The sequence below is a fragment of the Phalangium opilio genome, unplaced genomic scaffold (assembly GCF_054372755.1).
Source record: "Phalangium opilio isolate 3A_F unplaced genomic scaffold, DU_Popi_V2 ptg000209l_1, whole genome shotgun sequence".
NCBI lineage: Eukaryota > Metazoa > Arthropoda > Arachnida > Opiliones > Phalangiidae > Phalangium > Phalangium opilio.
Genome location: NW_028324217.1, coordinates 4,457,236 through 4,476,854, shown reverse-complemented (window position 1 = coordinate 4,476,854; position 19,619 = coordinate 4,457,236). Strand labels below are relative to the sequence as shown.

Genomic DNA, 19,619 nt, shown 5'->3' with positions numbered 1-19,619 from the left:
TTGTAGTTTAGAACTTTAGATGAAATGAGAATAATCCAAAAAAAAAAAGAAAAAAACCGGTTAAGTGTGTGTGAAGTGATTTATCGCGCTCGTAGATGGATTTGAAGCTTAAGACCCCCCGTTAAAAGAGAAGGCCCGAGAAAGAATTGGGTAAACTACAGCAAGGCTGGAAGCAAGCTGGTAAACGAATAGGAGCCAATGAAATGACGACGGGAAAAAAGGTTATTGGATTGTTTGCAAACTGGCTACCGTCTTCTTTATAATCGATTTTTGCAGGCCTCACTCGCTACATGCAACTATGCCTATAATCAGAAGGAAATTACTTGAAGTTGTTTGCCGTTTATCAGGAGACTGTAGCTAACGCGCAGTCGAGACTGCTTTGTGCCGTTTTTAGGCGCAACTGTGAAGTTGAGCACGTGAAAACTACTATTTGAATCACTTGTAGTGTGATAACGTCTATTTGAGTCACTTGAAGTCAGATGAAACGTTTACTTGAGACAGTTGAATTGCGGTGAGTTCAGAGAAACGTTTATTTGAGACACTTGAATTCTGGTGAGTTCAGAGTAACGTTTATTTGAGACACTAGAATTCTGTTGAATTCGGAGAATCGAATTCGTAGAAACATTTATTTGAACTTTTGAAGTCACGTAAATCAAGATGAAATCGGAGAAACCTGTATTTGAAGTCATTAAAATCTAGGTGAATTCCTAGTAACGTCTAGTTAAAGTCACTAAAATCTAGGTGAATTCCTAGTAACGTCTAGTTAAAGTCACTAAAATCTAGGTGAATTCCTAGTAACGTCTAGTTAAAGTCACTAAAATCTAGGTGAATTCCTAGTAACGTCTAGTTAAAGTCACTAAAATCCAGGTGAATTCGTAAAAACGCCCAGTTAAAGTGACTATAATTTAGGTGAATTCGGGGTAACGTCTAGTTTGAAGTGACTAAAACCTAGCTGAATCCGAAGAAACGTCTGTCAGTAATATCTAGGTGAATTTGAGAAAACGGCTCCTTGTAGTCACTTATATAATTTGTGAGAGAGAAAATGGGGCTAGGATAATGACTTTAGGTAATCCCCTTCTGATGGGCGAGGTGGGAGCTCAACTGGGAATGGGATATGTTGAATTTGTTCGGGCCGGAACGCGAGAAAACGGACGCCGTTGGGAGCGGTAAATATTTATAGGCTAATAAAAGAAAAGTCATCTCGAAGTTCAAAAATGCCCCACGGTGTTGTTTCGTATTGATTTTGTAAGAATATTAACTTCCCCCGAGTCTCGTATGATCTCACTCTTCAGTCACTCGTCATATTGTGAATGCCATCTTATACTCGAATGATATGGAACGCTAGTTTTCAATGTATATTTTTTATTTAAAAAAAGGTTTTCTTAAATCGAAACTCAGCACTTAATTAGATCGTTAACCTTAATGGTTTGGTTGCTTTTCTGAACGCACTGTAAAGTATATCGGAATATTGAAACCATAAACCATCAAGACTTTATAGAGGACGTAGCAAAGGTAAATTAAAGTAACACAAAGTAACTAAGTGAGGAGCTAGCAAGGTCAAAAGTTCCATAGGTTTGTAACTGGATACTGAGAGCTTGTAATGAAGTGACGTCGGTGGAACGTCATAGATTCTCGTACACTGGCAAACCGAATTACATCTTGAACTCTTATGTTAAAACTGGTAGAAACGGCACCCGACAATGTAGTCAGCCTGTCGAGACATTTTTATTAGTTTTCTGTTCGCCATTTTTAAAGATGACGGATAATTGGAGCCCTAAAATCAAAAGGCTGGTCTATAGGATATAGTTAAGCAGTTTAGTAAAATTAGTGAAATCTGTTGAAATTCATAGACGTTATTTTATATAAAAGAAAAGGTTTTTATATCCCTGGCCACCATTTTACAAGATGGCGGTGGATTCTAAAAATATTTCTTATTGCGTTCCTACTACTTAAGACTAACGACCGTGCAAAATTTCAGCCTTCTAGGGAAAGCGGTTTGGGCTGGGCCTTAATTATCAGTCAGCCAGTCAGTCAGTGAGCTGGACTTGGACCGATGTTTCGAATATCGTTTTCGGTTTCCAATAGACAGCCCATGAATACAGACTTTTCAGTGTAGGCCTTTACCTATCCGTAATGCGCCTTTTCAGAGATAAGACCATTTATATGATGGCAAACCCAAAAACGGGGTCTTTTATGAGCAATGTATTCATCAATTTCGTCCTATTGACGTTTCAGCCCGTCGTATTCATCTATATGCAGTTTCATTTAACGTATTGAGCTATTGATAGATTACTGTCTATATATCAATATCAATATCCATAGAGATAGCAGGTTAATTACGGACGCGTTAGATTTTATAACCTATAGTATATCTGTTGAAGTCTTCACAAACTTACGCCAATACCAAACCACTTTCCATTGGAAGCTGAAAAATTGCAAGTAATGTTTTAAAACAGTCGAAAATTTTGTATGACCTTGCGCACTACAACTGCAACAACTTATGATTGGAGTGTTTTGGGGATGACCCCTTAAATTTAAGTAAGAAACTGAACGATAATGTTAATAAACTTGATTTAAATTAATTGAGGGGTTATCCGTAAAACACTACCATCATAACTTCTTTAGGGGGCGTTCCTTGTGGCCAAATGCCATAGAAGTTACATACATTTTTGACTCCAAATTGATCTCCCATAGAACCATCCCACTCATGTCCTTCAATACTACCACCCTTTATGGAATCCCCTATGTATTTATTCTTTTACCCATTAGGCATCGCGGTTTATGAAACAAATGAGATTGAGACAACTCCACTAAACCCGAATGGCGAATGCAGTCACATATTTATGTAGCTTAACAGACGACCAAAAGAAGAAACAGAAAAACCTTGTTGGCTCAAGAAGGTATATTATAAGACTAAAGATATAAAAAATACGAAGAAGTTTGGACCGAAAATGAAACTCCCCGCATCATTTCAACGATATGTCACTCCAGAATGGCGCACTATGACACGGTCATCATCTTCACAATCAATCAAGGGTAAAAAATGAAGTTCCGAAAGGAGTCTTACTCTTAGCCATATACACTACGATATGGCAGTGTCCCTCTGCATGGTGGTGATGGTGGTGGTACGTATATCAGGGGTCGTCCTCGTGGTAATCATAAAAGAGATAACGGCCAAGGAACTTCCATCGTTTTCCGCGATACCACCAAACAAAGGGATGACTGATCGCTTTTTCGGTCTGATAAAATAATATACTTAGAGCCAGACTTTCTCGTGGAGACAAAAGTGTATTACCTAATGTCCTCATAAGTCAAATCACCCATTAAGGTATTACGTTTTTCAACAGAACGAAAATATATTTGTTAGTTCATTATGTACCTGTGTCACAATTCGTTAGATTACAAATTTGAACACCAAAACCACATAGTGAGATATCAAAAACATCAGAAGTATATAATACTTCTCTTCGAGAGAAGTGTACCTATCACAAAGCGGCTGGGGTAATTGCAACATGATTCTTCCCAACATTAGAATAAACATTTATTATAGCAAGGTTAATTGCTAAACCGAATCACATACGCCATGTAAATAGTTCCCTCATCATTACTCTATTAGCTCTGCTTAACTATTTGCCAAGGCGCATGCATGCGCTTGTGGATTTTTGTCCAACGCCAAGACAATCAAGGTTTGAGGGTTGATTGGTTTTCTGAGGATTTAGTACCAAACAGTAAAAGTTATACTCTGTGCTATAAAATTTTCTTTTTTAATCGAAAGACCATAAAAAATAGCAAATATGTCAATTGGAATCATGTTTCTATCTACAATATTAAAGAAAATACAGTTATATCTTCTTATCTTGCTAATATACCCGCTTCTGACTTATTGGGACGGCATATAATAAGCTTATAAAGTGACAAAAATTACATAGTTTACGCACGGTATTATTTGAAATATCTAAGCATATATTTATGATATGATATTCTATGCAAACCTGCAAAAAAAATGAAAATATAGAATGCGAAATTGAAAATGTGTGTATACATTGTATGTTATTTCCCAAACGATTTCGAGCCAATTCATACTTTTCGGCGAATGGATGAAACGTTTTTTTTTGTGTGGGATCTTTGGGACGTTTCTTGGGAATTTTTGAGCAACGGATCTTCTGAATTGGATTCCCAGGCATTCGGAGATACAGGGTGTTGTTTTAACCTAATATCTACAATTCCAAAATTCAGAATGAGTCGTAAAAGCTAAACAAAACAACACAGATCCTATTATGATTCCGTAGTTATTTTAAAAACCACGAATAGACCCTTCTTAATTTGGGACTGCAGTGTCGTCTGCTTCATGAGAGTTAAAGGCCGGGAAACGGCGAGAAGGGTTCTTGTCAAACTGAAAACCGTGCATCGAACTAACAATGGGCGACCGTGCTTCAAAATGTTTAGGGGTTCTTGTCAAACTGAAAGCCGTGCAAAGCGGTTCTTGTCAAACTGAAGATAAACAATGGACAGTCTCTTAAATTTTGTTTCCCCGACTTTTTGCATCCCCCATTTAAGAGACTGTCCTTTGTTTATCTTCAGTTTGACAAGAACCGCTTTGCACGGCTTTCAGTTTGACAAGAACCCCTAAAAGTTTGGAGCACGGTCGCCCATTGTTAGTTCGATGCACGGTTTTCAGTTTGACAAGAACCCTTCTCGCCGTTTCCCGGCCTTTAAGGCGGAACATCCGGGACTGTATATGGATGCAAAGACTTTAAATAGGACTTAAGTTACCAGTCCAAATCTTTATTGTTTTAAGACATATCTTAATTAACGTCTTTGTTCTTCCGACTTTTCAAAACGGGGTCTATTGGTTGAGAATGAGAACGTTGCTTTCGCTATTATGGTCAAATTGTGGGGTCAATTATACGGAAAACCAATGACAGTTTAGGCTTATTTTCATCTTGGACATGTTACTTACTATAGGGATTTAATTCCATGATCAGGTCAGACGTAAAACATGCAACCACAAACGTTCCTATGACGAAGAGTTTGGTTTCATAATTCTAGTCAGAGGAACAAAAACCAAGAATATGTTTGGATGTGACAATAAAATATCATTTGAGCTATATGGGAAGTTTTAAGTCAATCGGTTTGTTTGTGGCCCAAAATCAGCCCCAATAGTTAAAAACTAATCAGTTTATAAGTGAAGTTAAACGCTTGAAATATGCAGGAAATTTCATGGAGTTTCTTTTCACCAATTGTTGATAACACGTATCTCTTAAGGGTTATTTGTGGTCGACTTTTAAAAAACTCCCTGTATACTGAAGTTGGATCCTGGTTAGATGACGATCGATGACCTGGTTTTTCAAACTCGCTTTTCCTATTTTGAAGACGTCCATAGCTTCCTCTGGGCCATCTTCTTTCGCGTGTGCCGTAATTCGCTGCATGTTGGTTGAAAGTATATAGACATACACCTTCGTTGTCAGGCGAGCTAGGTGTTGTTTGTGTGTAGGCTTCTTTTTTAGGTCTAGGTGTTAAAAGGACGATATTTCATCGTTATTGGAACTTATTTTAATGTAGTTTGTTTTTCAATCATCTTTCTGTTGCAAAGCGGTTGTTGAGCAAATTTGGAATGTCGGAATTGGATTTTTAAGTTCTTTAGCCAAAAGTCCACAGGGTGTCTTATCATTTTTGTTTATTTTGCGTAGGGTCCCAATGGTTTGCCACTACGAATTTTCCTGTGACGTCACACCTCCCTATCTCTTACCTCAGTTTTGTTGACCATATTGCAAATCGTCAGCTCAGGCCATACAGTACGTCATACGTTTATGAGATATGTTCCATAAGTATGACAATACCTATACTTCGTAATGCTACAGATGGGCATACAGTCCGAGCTAGTTCGAGAACGACGGAAGCGAGAATTGAAGTCCTACACTCGGTTAGTTTTGCAGGACTTCCATCTTCCTATTTAGTCTGTACTAAGCCCAAATTTGACAGCGCCTCGCTAGGCGTTGCTTTACGAGAATCTATGACGTTACACCTACTTCAATCACTTCATGGAAAGCTCTCAGTAACCATTGACAAACTTGAGGAACGTTTCTTATGAGCTTATGACACAATTTAGACTACCAATATTGACGTTACGTCACCGTAGACCCTCCCCTCTCAGTTCCACTCTATTATCATGAGAAACTGAAAGATAATGCTAATTAATTAAGGAGTTCATGAGTAAAACATTCCAATCATAACTTCATATCGGGGGCCCGGACAACAAAATGTCACTGAACATTTTTGACTCAAAATTGCCTAAAGAACACCCCATTAATTTAACACAGACCTTGCAGAAACACAATGTATAATAATACCAACTTTGGTCAAACATACTACGTGATCTGTACTTCGGTCATACCACGCGGATTTTATACATATTTTTTTGGTAATATAAATCATACTAGAAAAACATGTCGCTAAACCTCTAATAGAGGAGGCTCTCGCTGTTATTTCAGCGCTGCTTTTTTTTGGGTAGCTATCCCAGTCTCGAGTTCGGAAGTCGCATTAAATAAGCTATTCAGGCAAAAAGAGCGTGTCAAGAAGCCTTTCAGGGGAAAAAAGTCCTCTAGTACGTGTTTTCCCTGACTAGCTCAGACGCCGCGATAACGTTCCTTGGATGAGAAATCCTTATTTCAAGAAGATGCGAAATTTGATTAGGCCTTTACTTTACGTGACGTGCGTTTTTGCGTTTCGACGTCCACTCGCTCTCTCTCTTACAACCTATCTTCTTCTTCTCTCAAGGACACTCCATCTCAATGGGATGAAATCGCGGAGTAGGCTAACTTCTCTAAACAGTAGTCAAAGATGAGGGCCAGTTTCGACTCTTGAAATATGTACGAATTCAATGCAGCCATTTCAAAAAGGGGCTTGGTGCAGTATTGTCTGCTTGATTTAGAGTTAAGGTAAGCCTCGGCTGTGGTTTAGTTTAAATAAATGCCACTAGATGCTCCCAAAATCAAGGGGTGGAGTTTATTGGCCTAGCAAAGGCTAGTTTTAGCTCCGCACTCATGGACGAGTTCTGATTGGTTCCTGCCTTTGGCAAGGTAAATATGTGTGTAGAAGATCAGCCAAGATGTTAGGAGTGCTACAGGAGCCGACATTTGCTGCACGGTGGACGTAAGATAAGGTTTCGAAGTCATCAGTCCACCAAATTTGGTCCGTGTCGTTTGAAGCCATATTACTTTATGTCTACGGGATTGGTTGAATTCTTACAGGCTCATAGAGGTAAGGTTAAGGTCATGGTTCGGGCTAGGAGACGACACTAAAGCAATGGCGGGTGGCGCAGTAGTCCTTGATTGTTTTTAAGATAAATTAAATGCTAATTATTTTGTAATAACAGAGTTAGATTTAATTTTAGAAGAAGGAATGGAGAACAGATAGTAATGTGGGCGCGCGTCAAAGTTCCGGACCCCCTTCCACGGGACGGGGGTATGAAAGAAGAGGCGGGTCATAGCGACAGAGATAAAAAGGAATTACGCATTTCTCGCCTCCCCGTCAGTAACGTCATCAAAACGTAGTTTAAGTGAGCCAGCCAATAAGATAATTTAAACTTTTCGTTACGTGTTGAAGGGAGGGGCTCAATACTGGGTGGTCTATGAGCCGGTCTGAAGTAAATACTAACCGTTGTCCGTTCCTACTTCTAAAATTAAATCTATCCCAGCTGATATCCTCCATGTTTCCAGGAGCTAGCATTCAGTTCTGTTTAATAGAGGGTCCATTTCTCTATTCCCAAATTTCTTGGCGCTACCCCTACGCTTTCGGGAGATAGTTGAAGCAGACGGACGTGAGAGCTTCTCCATCGATTATCTTTTACATCCACGTCCGTGTTGACGTGATAGAATATAATCAGATATTCCAGCCTTGTTTCAGCGAAAAATGTTTTTCCTTTTTCACATAGCCATACTTTTCGATGCTCGCAAAATGTTTTCGGATCTAGAAAGGATCCAAAAGATGCCTGAAAAAAATTGGGCTTTATTACATAAAGTGCGTATGCCGCTACTTTTACAAATTCTTTTTAACTTTGAGAACAAAAGTTTGGACTAAGTGTTGTTTGTAGTTTTCGATGGTTTCAAGAAGTTTTTGATCGAAGTTTTGACATATTATCAATATGAATTTTGTAAAAGGATTTTACAATAGATGAGTAAGAAGATGAAGTATATTATTTCCTCATTATGTAGTTATATTTGCTTAAATAAAATTATTTTGATTTACAATGCTACCCCATATGCCACAGCTAATACTATTTATTACAGTAAACCTTAGCAAGTTTTGATGAGATCAGAAGGGGATAATTGAAGAAGCGTGGCACTCTGTAGCCTCTTAATACTTTAGTTATGTAACATCGTTCTTCCCAGGCGAGGGACCCTTTCTGTTTGCTCTCCTGCTCATCAAACTTCAAATTGGTAACTATGGTACCGTGCTAGGGAGAATTAACTATAACTGTTTGGTATTTACTAAATCCTCGACAATCAATTAACCAACAAACCTTGATTGTCTTGAAGTGGGACAAAAATTAATCCACAAGAGCATGCATGCGCCTTGGCAAATAGTTAAGCAACGCCAATAGAGTAACGACGAGTGAATTATTTGTCGGGAATGTGATTCGGTTTAGTAACCTTGCTCCAAATGTAAATTCTGATGTTGGGAAGTATCGTATTATAATTACCCCAGCCGCTTTGTGGTTGGTACACTTCTCTCGAAGAGAAGTATTATATACTTCTTATAAGACTAGTAAATTAGGAATTATTGGTGGTAAAAATTCACTTATGACTTTCAAACGCAAACAATACTGAAACAGTTAAATATTTGTAAATCATCTGGATGTTGGAATCGAAATATATTCACGTCGTTAGTTAGGGGTGCACGTTACCGAATGGATGAAGTCCCGAGTGGAAAAAGGTTCAAGAGAAATAGGGATAAATACACGAGGGACAAGTAAAGGAAGTTCTTTCTTCTCTGCAGTACTATAACGAAATCCTATTTAAATCTGCAATTCATGAGCCCCACGAACGTAAAAACCTACTTTAAAAGCGATCTCTGACATATTTTGCGCGACAAATCTTTCTCCCCGACGGAAATCACTCGCTATAGAGCCCTTGATCCTCCCCCGTTGATATACCCACTATCATAACCTTATATTGATCTTCATAAGTATTGGTTTGTTGTAAAGACCTCTAGTATTGAAATTTTCCATGAAATACAAACTTAAAGCAATATTTTGGCTCCAATTGCGCCCCTAACATGTTGGGTAATCTTCTACACATAAATTTTAACGTTTGACAAAGGCAGGACCAATCAGAACTCTATAACCTCGAGGGGCGGAGCTAAAACTAACCTTTGCTAAAATGAGCGGACTCTCCACCCCTCGACTATGGGTTCTTTTGCGCCCCTTACATGTTGGGTAATTTTCTACACATCAATTTGCCGTTTGACAAAGGCGAGGACCAATCAGAACTCGTTAATGTCGAGGGGCGGAGCTAAAACTAGCCTTTGCTAAGCTTAGCGGGCTCTCCACCTCTCGACTATGGGAGCATCTAGTGGAATTTTTTATAACTAAACCACAGCCGTGACACACTTTAATGTGACTGAAGAAGTTACTCTCGGCTGTGGAGTAGTTCAAAACTATGCCTATAGATGCTTCTATAGTCGAGGGAGGGAGGGCCCACTAAGTTTTGGTAGTTTTAACTCCGGTCACAGAAAGCAGTAAATATCCTTTCGACACACACTTATCGAGATTATTATAGGGATATGTCAGTGTGTGCCGCCAAAATCAAATGCAAAGTGATTCGAGCCCTAAAAAACCCACCCTGAAGAAAGAGAGGATGCATATGATCTGCATCTGGCTAGGACCGTCTTATTTGCAGCGCAAAATTGATCATATTTCATTGTAATAGGCCTTCGTATAGTTAGAAGGCAGGATGGTTCGACTTTCAATATGAACATTGGCTACGGCACGAACTGTTAACGAAGTATACTTTTAGTTTTAATCTATCAACTTTTGCTTCCATGGAACAGATTAGCAGTAAGGCCATAGCCATACACCCTTTTAATTTCTGCTAAACTTATCAGAAACACCCTGTAAAATTTTTCTGTTCATTGCAATAACAAATAAAAAGTTCTAAGGCGGCCCTTCTATTGAATGTTTCATACTCGCAACATTTTTGAAGGGTGTGACCTTATGTAAACAATCGTTTCGATTTTGACTTCATCCCGTTTATCTTATTTATTAAAGGCGTTTTTCTACAAAAATACACAATAAAGTATATTGCTGATAGTTTTGTAATATTAGTAATATTTATTTTCCCAGGATCGACATAAGCTTTTAATACAATTCAAAAACATTTTAAGATAATGACGATGATTGATTAGGTAGCTTTTTTTGGTTAGTGAATATCTAAAAACTTATTTGGACAAATTCAAAAATTCTCACGTATTCAGAATAGAGAGTAGATTTGAAATGGGTCGTTTATTCGATTTGTGTAACTCGCATTATAACGTGGCATTACGAAAGGTAAGCAAAATATTATAGTATTAGGTTAATTAAGTTGATTTTTTAATAATTAAATTAACTTTTCTTTAAGACGGCATTAGCTTCTCATTTTAATAAGCGAGATGACGGATCATTGTCTAACTTTAGCGGAATTGAATATGATTTGTTAAGTACACTTTCATCGGTTTTAAACTTCAGGTAACAATTTAGGATTCAATAGAAACTTTTCAAAATGTGGGACTGTCTTGTAAATAGCTCAAGTCCACTAGCCAAAAACTATTTTATTAATTGTATGGTACGTTTATGGATTCACAAAGTGGGAGTTACTGGTCCTAGGGACCAGTTTGTTAATTTCAAATCTGAATGGAAGGAGGGACCAGTAATAAGGCCCAGTTTACTATTGTGGACACTAGGGAACGATTAGTTTGGAAAAATATCCTTACTTATCAACATCAGATATCAAGATCCAATGTTACCACTCCTGCACCAAATGCCTTGTTGTTTGAAACGATTTGGTGGTCAAGTTCCAAACTCTATTTTTGAAAAACATCTATTCTCGTACATACAAATTTTTGGGAAACATAGTTGAAAAACCTCTGCTGAAACTTGATTTTGACATCAAAAATATTTAAATTTTTAATTTCAAATACTAGTTACACACCCAAGGATCGTTCAGAAATTCTAAATGGTCACCCACTACCAAATGGAACTTGGGACGGAGTTTTTGGAGAGATACTAAACGGAGTATAATAATTTTATTAGTTTTAGAATAAGCCTATCATAAGTATGGGTCGAATTAAAATCAGCAGCCATTATTCTGTTGCGGCTTAGACGTGAAACCTGTAATAGACCCAACCAACAAATAAACAAGTTGGCTTGGTCTCGTCTCCATCAAAGGGATAGGATCACGTGACTAAAGAAATTCACTGTAGTACCATCTGTCGGTGAGCAACGAAAATAAATCTCTTATTATTCTGATTGGATTAGAGTCTGACTCTTGGGGTAAAACAGGTTCTGCGCATGGCAAAACCATGCCAATCCGGTTATCCCTTTCTCGCCTCAAAAACCGCGAACGAGATCTGAGCCGTTATAAAAATTCAAAAGAATTGTTGATTGGGTCTAATAGATGGCGCGGTAGTATCTTTAATTTTGCCTCGCATAGATAAAGGCCTCTATGGCAGACCCATACTTATTTATGTTTTGAATCATAAACGTAAGTGGCATTTACAAGACTTTGTTACGTAGGAATTGGATTTTTCCTTGAGTACATTATCAGTAACGGATAAACGTTATGAAGTCGTAGATTTTAGTCCACCATACATGTTTGATAGAACGTCCTTCTTTGTGAAACCGCAAAAGGTTCAAAGTAAATTGGGTCTTTTCTTTTTGGATCCTTTTATTGGTCAAGTAAGTCTAATAATTTGTTTCATTTATGCTGCTTAGTGTAACATACTGTATATTCGTAATTTAGACATGGTTCCTATTCATTATCTACTTATTAATCTACGCTGTCATTCTGGAGGTTTTGCTGAGAAAGTATTATAAACGTGCAACAACTGATTTCGGATTAATAATGGCCACTAGTAGTTTTCTGCGCCAACGTTAGTGAAAACATTTCTTTATTTAGAGCTCTACTGGGCGTAAGCGAGTTTCATAACATTATTAGTGCATTGTTAATTGGTATATACATTTTCGTTCAATGATAAGTTTATAAGATATGTTCCATAAGTATTACACTTCCTATACTTCGTAATGCTAGAGACTTACAGCTCGAGCTAGTTCGACAACGACGGAAGCGAGTCAATTGAAGTCCTACACTTGGTGGGTGTTAATTTTGCAGGACTTCCATCTAGGTCCTATTTAGTCTGCATTACTAAGCCTTTGACAGCGCCTCGATCACCAGGCGTCTTCGCTTTACAAGAATCTATGACCTACTTCAATCAGTTCATGACAATCTCTCAGTAACCTGTGACAAGTTTATAGAACATATTTTATGAACTTATTCTAGCTAGTACCATTGGCATGAGTGAGTTTCGTGACATTATCAGTGCATTGGCGATTGGTATCGGCATTTTCGTCGTGCCACAGTCACGTTACATTGCACCACGCCTACTCTACTACTACTACAAAATATAGTTCATGACATGCCCCTTCAACGCATTGTACATCCCTTTAGGAAAATTATTTAAATTTCATGTTTTTACAGCTCTGACTTTTTTGGAAGCGAGATATCGTTATAACAACAAAGCTTTCCGTATTCTAATCACTATTTGGCTGATGACGTCCACGTTACTTTCCATTCACTATGGGAGTTTTTTAACCGCTTCCGCTAGCGTTTCTGATTACGTCACTATAAAAACGATAAACGAACTTCTTAATTATATAGAAAATAGCAATTTAAGAATTGGTGTTTTATCAGGATCCTCTTATCATGACGCTTTAACACAAACGGTAAGGACATCTTAGATAATCTATGACTTACTGGACTTGATAGACCCTATAATTACTTGCAAGGAAACCAACACCAAGAAGTGATAACTAGTTTTTTAGGGAGAAAGTATAAGATGTCTAAGTATTCGCGCGCCATAGTCCCAGTCCCCCTTTCAAAATACAAGGGGGGATGTAAAAGGAGGCCGGGCTATTTGGCCTCTCCTCAGTCGGAAAATATGACTGTAATTTTCGTCATTCGCGACGCCACGCTGACGTGAGTTTTTAAGAACCAATGAGATGTTGGCTGGTTGTAATTTAGAGGCGGAGATTAACTCCGGACCTAAGATGTCTTTTGAACAGGAGATAAAGCTAGATTATAAATGTGGAGGCGAATTTATACCTTCTCCCTAATAAATATATATCACTTCTTGCCAACACACAGGCGGGCAGGGTTATTTCCCTGGTGCTAAGAGGCAACACCAGACGGAGCGGTGCTTCTTGGTGCGATGGAAATAACCCAAGAAGGTGACCTCCTCACCCCTGTGGTCTTTGCTTCTTTTTTCGAATTAATCGAATGGTCTTTTATAACTGTAGAAGTTCTATAATAAAATGAAGATATTTGATCAACATTATTACGAAGTATTTCTTGAGAGTAATATAGTGGCACTTGACGGGGAGAAATTGTTTTTAATGGAAATGAGCCAGAGAGGTGTTTCACCTGACAAGTATTATCATATCGAAGAGTCCTTGTTTTACGAGCATTTTGCTATACCTTTCCGAAAGAACTTTACCTGCAAGGACAGTTTTGCAGCTGTGTAAGTATCACCACTATTCATAGTTGAGATAGGTTCATAAGATATGGCCCATAAGTTTGTCACTGGTTCATGAGAGCTTGTCATGAAGTGACGTAGGTGAAACGCATGGTGAGGCGCTTTCATTGGCTTAGTACAGACTAAATACGAAGATGGACTGCAAAATTAACCGAGTGTAGGACTTAAATTATCGCTTTCGTCGTTCTCGAACTAGCTTGAGCTGTAAGTCTCTAGCATTACGAAGTACAGGTAGTGTCATTCTTATGGAACATATCTTATGAACTTTTCAATTAGATGTACATACGTAAAAAACATCTTGTCAGTCAGAACTCCGAAGAGATACTTACAATTCAAATGTATTTTTTTATTAGTATGGTTAATCGGAATTAGTGGCTTTGACCTTCAGTTAAAACTGGTTTTATGGTGTTTACCTGTTAAATTTGACCTTGAATATTAAGAAATTAGCAATCAATTCAATTCTAGGGTTATCAAACTAGGAATAGCCTTCTTCTATTCTAGTGATTTTTTTTTTCGTAATTTAGAATCAAATTAGCCCGAGAATCTGGCTGGTTGAAGAAATGGGAAGACGATATGCTAATCAAGAACAACGTCAGGATACCGAAGAAGTTGTCCGAAAATGGTCAAGAGTACAGGCCAATATCTGTGAAGGATGTTGAATCTTCATTTTATCTCGACATTATCGGGCTTGTAATAGGCATGATTGCGTTAATCTTTGAAATCTTGTCGAAATTTTATTATCGAATTTGGTCAGCATAAGTTTATAAGCAAGTCTTGTAATGCTATAGACTTACTGAGAGCTAGTTTAATTATAACGACAAGCGAGAATTGAAGTCCTACACTCTGTTAATTTTGCAGTCCATCTTACTATTTAGTCTGTAATAAGCCTTTGACAGCGCCTCACCAGGCGTCGCTTTACGAGAATCCATGACCTACGTCACTTCATGACAAGCTCCAGTTTGTAACCAATGACAAACTTATGGAACATATCTTAAGAAATTATGCTACTAGTAGTATAAACTATAAACAGAATAGTAACAGTTTTTTTTTCAAAGATAATGTTAATTTAATCTAATATCAATTATTTTAATGCAGAAGTTATTAAAAACTTATATTAATATCACCACAGTTCTAATATTAGTATCACCAAAGGTATATATTAAAGTTACTAAATTACATAGCATACACTACGGCAGACCCAAACTTATCTAGGCTCATGGTTATATTAAGAAAATTTTAAATATATAAAATAATTTAAAACTTTTCCTGGTTTAATATTCATTAAGTTAATTTACATTAACTTTGGCTTGTATATTGCAAACTTAATGATGCTCGACTTCTTTTGTATTGTTGTTGGCCTTGACAATCACGTTTCGAAAATTATTTTTCCTTATGTCAATCTTGTTAGGTATAATACCCAGTATTTAAATTCATATTATTACGACAAAAAAAAAATATATAAATATAGGGTACGGATCATAAGATTTTGCAGTCAAATGCTTATAATTACCTGTCAAGGTAGAAAATAATCTACTGACTTACTGACTGATAAACAACGCCCAGCCAAAAGCCCTTTACCTAGAAGGTGGAAATTTTACAGGAACGTTACTCATAAGTTGTAGCATAAGTAACATAATAAACATAAGTATGACTCTTCCTGTTGTAATAATGCAAATTTCAAAATGAAACCTATAATCAACACTGACACTCTCACTTACATCAGGCCAGGACTTGCAACCCCGTCGAGTACTTCATGCTGGTCTTTGGCGAATGACGTAGTTCTACAATATTAGCCAATCACAATAAACCTTCTCCTTGAACGTATTTGTGTCGGAAATAGCTCGTCTGCTATTTATTGTACAAGCTCGCAGGGTCGCGGTGTTTGTATGTTTCACTTTGAAAGTCGGATATTCCAGCACCAAAAATTATAAGCCTTTTGAAGTCTAAATATTCGGTAACTAAACCTACCCAGTGCAATTTTCAACTTCGTAATGTGGTCGCGCTAAAATCGGTAAAAAGTTAATACAAATCAACTATATAACCAAGGCTTAGGACCGTCGACTCAAATTTCAATGGCGTCTCTTTAAAACTCTGAACCGGGTTTTCAATATGAGGCGGAAGTCGCTTCATTTTCCACCGCTAGGGGTCTCTGTGCTGGGCGCGAACTTATGATGACGTAAAAGGTCCGAAAATAGGTTTATAGTTAGTTTTGGCTAATTGTCATACTTATGGTTATTATGTTACATATGGTTGTAGGTACTCACTAAGAAAGTTTTAACCAATCCGCCGCCATCTTAAAAATGGTGGCTAGGGATGTGAAACTCTTCTTTATGGAGTAACGTTGATTGCACGTTTCAACCGATTTCACTAATATTTAGTAAAATGGTTGCCGATATTCTATAGACTGCCTTTGTAGCTTTTGGGTTTGATTTGAAGCCATTTTTTTAAAATGGCGTCCAAATATGTAAAAACCCATCTTTATGGAATAACATTGATTGACTGGGCTTTACAAACGATTCCACTAATATTTAGTACACTGGTTCCCAATGTTCTATATACCGGCCTTATGGCTTTTGGGTTTCGATTTGCAGCCATCTTGAAAAATGGCGGCCAAAATGTAAAAACCCTTTTCTATAGGTTTTGGTACTGATTTCACTCATATTTTGTTCACTGGTTCCATATATTCTATAGACGAGTCTTATAACTTTTGGAATTCGATTTGCCGCCATCTTTAAAATGGCGTCCGGAAAAGTAATAAAAATAGTGTTTATAGTGTACAAAGCTTGTGTGAGGGAATAAAGCCGATTTGTCCCTTATTGCTGTGTGTTTAAAATTTTACGATTTAAGCATTTGTAAAGTACTTTTCATGTCGTTAAAATTAAGCAAGAAAAGTTATTAAATTATCTCGAACCTTGGTGAAATAATTAGCCCAGTCTTACTTTCTTGATTTGGTTTAGATTAAGGCTGGTTTTGTTAATTTTAATTCAACTCATTTTCGCTCTCAAACCAAAAGAGTTTAATTAAAATACCATCACGTATTTTTACATAATATTAAAACTCGAGTCGATGCACGTCTCTAGGTCGTTCAACTCCTTTCAGTTTCTTTAGATTAAATTAAAAACAAAAGTTGTAGGACACTAGGCCAAACTTTCTATGTTTAAAAACTTTTATCTATGCGAAAAACATTGCAGATAAAATTTTAAATAACGGAGGGCAGGTTAAGTATGTAGGTTCTTCTTGAAAAGAAATGTTTGGGTTTTATTAATTTTTATATGCCGTTTTATTAAGCCAAGAAGTGATATCTAGTTTATTAGGGAGCAGGTATAAATTCGCCTCCACATTTATAATCTAGCTTTATCTCCAGTCCAAACAAACGTAGGTCCGGAGTTAATCCCCGACGCCTCTAAATTACAACCAGCATCTCATTGGTTCTTGAGAACTCGTGCACGTCAGCGCGACGCGAATGACGAAAATTACTTGTATTTTCCGACTGAGGAGAGGCTATGAAATAGCCCGGGGCCTTCTTTTACGTCCCCCCTTGTATTTTGAAAGCGGGACTGGGACTATGGCGCGCGAATACTTAGGCATCTTACACCTTCTCCCTAATAAACTAGATATCACTTCTTGATTAAGCGCTGTATCGGCCTTGAGCGGTGATGGAGTCTTTAGGATTGTTAAACACTTGCCAAACCAGACAGATGATTTGAAGTGTGTTAGATATTTTTCCTTATTAATCTAAGAAATTTCACTTGTTATTTAAGTTTGAAGACGTGACTGTTGAAAGAGGTAAGTCTTGAATCCTAGAAAAAATTTATATATTTTTAAAAGGTTTTAGAGATTTTTGCATATTTTAAATTTGAGAACCGTTATTGAAACCCGTTTATTTACAAATCTAACTCAGGCTGGAAAATAATTAAAAAAATCTTGGAATAATAGACCAGGATTAAAAATTAGGATTTTTTCAATTGGACATGTGGCCATTCATTCAGAGGACATTTGATTAGTCGCTGTTCCTGAATTGAAATTGGACATTGGCCACTTAAAATGGTTAACATGGGAACGTTTTAGTTAATTAAGTGGCCATAGGGCCTGTAGGCCTCCAAGCATTTAATTTTGAAACTGAGCCAGATAATTTTTAAGTGGACATTTGTCCAGTGTCACAGCCTGTAATAGTCCATTTTCTAAAGCGGAACCCCTTAATTGATTTAGCATTGTCCTTCCGTTTTTTTACTTAAATATAAAGAGTTATCCGTAAAACACTCCAATCGGCGTCTATTCAATCAAAAAATGTCATAGAAATTACCTTTCGACCCAAAATCGTTCCTACTACACTTTTTGGATCACTTTGTAATAGACTAATGGCACTCCTTGTATCATCGCATAGAAATTAATTCAGACAAAGTTGTGAGCCTGTCATTTCACTATTGATGAACAACTTCAAACTGAGAGGACAATGAATGTGTTACGTTTGAAGTTTGGTTTGGCAAATGAAGGCCGAATTTATACAAACAATACTTAAATTTTACGATCTGAGTTTAGTGTATTTGTTAATCCATTAAAACGATACCTCCTGCAAAGCCATATATTAACTCCGATTTAACCTTGAATATTTTTCTCCTCATAGTTTCAAACAAAACTCAAGGAAACATTTTTCGGCAGACTGTCATTTTTTTCTTTAACTGTTCCACATACTTTTTGAAGAGTTGAAAAATTTACCAGAATAAATAACGGCCCAAAAATGAAATTTAACATTCAACTTGTGCTGGCTTTCGAAGCTCTGCTTGTGTTGGGATTGGTTAACAGTCAGAAAGTCAGGTTGGAAAATGTGAAACCGTGTCCAAATGTTCAAAAAGGTAATTAAAATTTTTTAAACTATTATTAACTATTGAGAACATGATTAAACGCGTTTTCACACTTTTGGACATCTATAATTGCTATATTATCTTTATTTATTTTTTATTTATTCGTTTAAATTTCGAACTTTATTTAAAGTATATGATTTCATGTTAATTAAAGTGGTCTATAATGTTTCATTTGTTGGTCCAGATAAGGTCCAGTTTAACTTCAATGAGACTACAATCTATGTTGACCCTTCACCGTGCGTGGGAGGCTCAGAAATACCACATTGCAAAGTAGCCAGAGGCACGAAAGTTTCCCTAGAGGCTCATTTCACTGCGAGTAAGTAAACCTGTTTAATTAAATAACTAAAGGGTTCCACAATTCTAGCTTGTCCTTCTCGAACTAGCTCGAGCTGTAAGTCTTTAGCATTACGAAATATAGGTAGAGACATACTTATGAAACATATTATAAGCTTATGTTATAGTCTCCAATGAAACAACATTTCGAAGTTTCAACGTACGTTCTTCGAGAATTTCGGAATTTTCATGAAAACTAAAAATAATTTTCAGATCAGAATACATCAACTGTCCGCCAACAAGTACTCGCAGACCTTGTGGGTGGATTGCGTGTCATTTTTCCTGGACTCAAATCAAACGCGTGCAAAAGTGGAAACGTAAAATGTCCAGTTATAATTGGAAGTCCGATGGTTTACACGGTATCTTTTATGGTTCAGCCATTTTATCCAACAGTAAGAACATACTTTCAAAGCCTTTAACAAGTAAAACACTTTTAATCACGGGAAAATTCCTTTACCAGGTGAATGGAAACGCAACTGTAAATCTGAGGGGAACAGAAGGAACTCTGTTTTGTTTCATGTTTCCAGTTGAAGTGGTTTAAATTGGAGAACATGATGCAAATTTTATTTTTTGTTATTTGTTTAGCTATTTCCATTGTGCATTCCATAGAATAATCATTCACGGATCTGTTTTGAGATT

The 19,619-nt window shown here is 37.1% G+C and overlaps 2 protein-coding genes and 2 long non-coding RNA genes across 5 annotated transcripts; all 4 read left to right on the top strand.

The window, feature by feature from the left end:
• The first annotated feature begins 6,852 nt into the window (after window positions 1-6,852).
• Window positions 6,853-10,726, top strand: LOC149618553 (uncharacterized). Of its 2 annotated transcripts, XR_016375220.1 has the most exons (4): window positions 6,853-8,019; window positions 8,093-8,176; window positions 8,289-10,546; window positions 10,617-10,726. It is a non-coding gene; the product is annotated as an uncharacterized LOC149618553 (long non-coding RNA). The 2 variants fall into 2 exon arrangements; XR_016375219.1 differs by having other exon boundaries at window positions 8,093-10,546.
• Window positions 10,727-11,165: 439 nt separating this feature from the next.
• On the top strand, window positions 11,166-12,131 carry LOC149618552 (uncharacterized). The gene is made up of 3 exons (XR_016375270.1): window positions 11,166-11,269; window positions 11,771-11,932; window positions 11,997-12,131. It is a non-coding gene; the product is annotated as an uncharacterized LOC149618552 (long non-coding RNA).
• Window positions 12,132-12,511: 380 nt separating this feature from the next.
• LOC149618551 (uncharacterized) lies at window positions 12,512-16,601 on the top strand. Its single transcript, XM_089854759.1, has 3 exons — window positions 12,512-12,976; window positions 13,550-13,770; window positions 14,310-16,601. Exons 1-3 carry the CDS (start codon window positions 12,665-12,667, stop codon window positions 14,542-14,544), a joined length of 768 nt encoding a protein of 255 aa, XP_089710885.1. The 5' UTR covers window positions 12,512-12,664; the 3' UTR covers window positions 14,545-16,601.
• A 1,078-nt stretch (window positions 16,602-17,679) lies between these two features.
• Window positions 17,680-19,605, top strand: LOC149618550 (mite group 2 allergen Gly d 2.02-like). Its single transcript, XM_089854276.1, has 4 exons — window positions 17,680-18,638; window positions 18,832-18,963; window positions 19,194-19,372; window positions 19,441-19,605. The coding sequence occupies exons 1-4, from the start codon at window positions 18,524-18,526 to the stop codon at window positions 19,519-19,521; spliced, it is 507 nt and encodes a 168-aa protein (XP_089710402.1). The 5' UTR covers window positions 17,680-18,523; the 3' UTR covers window positions 19,522-19,605.
• Window positions 19,606-19,619: the final 14 nt, after the last annotated feature.

Bases quoted from the DNA above. Each gene is read 5' to 3' on its own strand.
- LOC149618551 (XM_089854759.1), top strand. From the start codon at position 12,665: ATGACATGCCCCTTCAACGCATTGTACATCCCTTTAGGAAAATTATTT. The intron at 12,977-13,549 runs GTAAGGACATCT...TTATAACTGTAG, and splicing joins ATGACGCTTTAACACAAACG to AAGTTCTATAATAAAATGAA. The intron at 13,771-14,309 runs GTAAGTATCACC...TTCGTAATTTAG, and splicing joins AAGGACAGTTTTGCAGCTGT to AATCAAATTAGCCCGAGAAT.
- LOC149618550 (XM_089854276.1), top strand. From the start codon at position 18,524: ATGAAATTTAACATTCAACTTGTGCTGGCTTTCGAAGCTCTGCTTGTG. The intron at 18,639-18,831 runs GTAATTAAAATT...TTGTTGGTCCAG, and splicing joins GTGTCCAAATGTTCAAAAAG to ATAAGGTCCAGTTTAACTTC. The intron at 18,964-19,193 runs GTAAGTAAACCT...AATAATTTTCAG, and splicing joins AGAGGCTCATTTCACTGCGA to ATCAGAATACATCAACTGTC.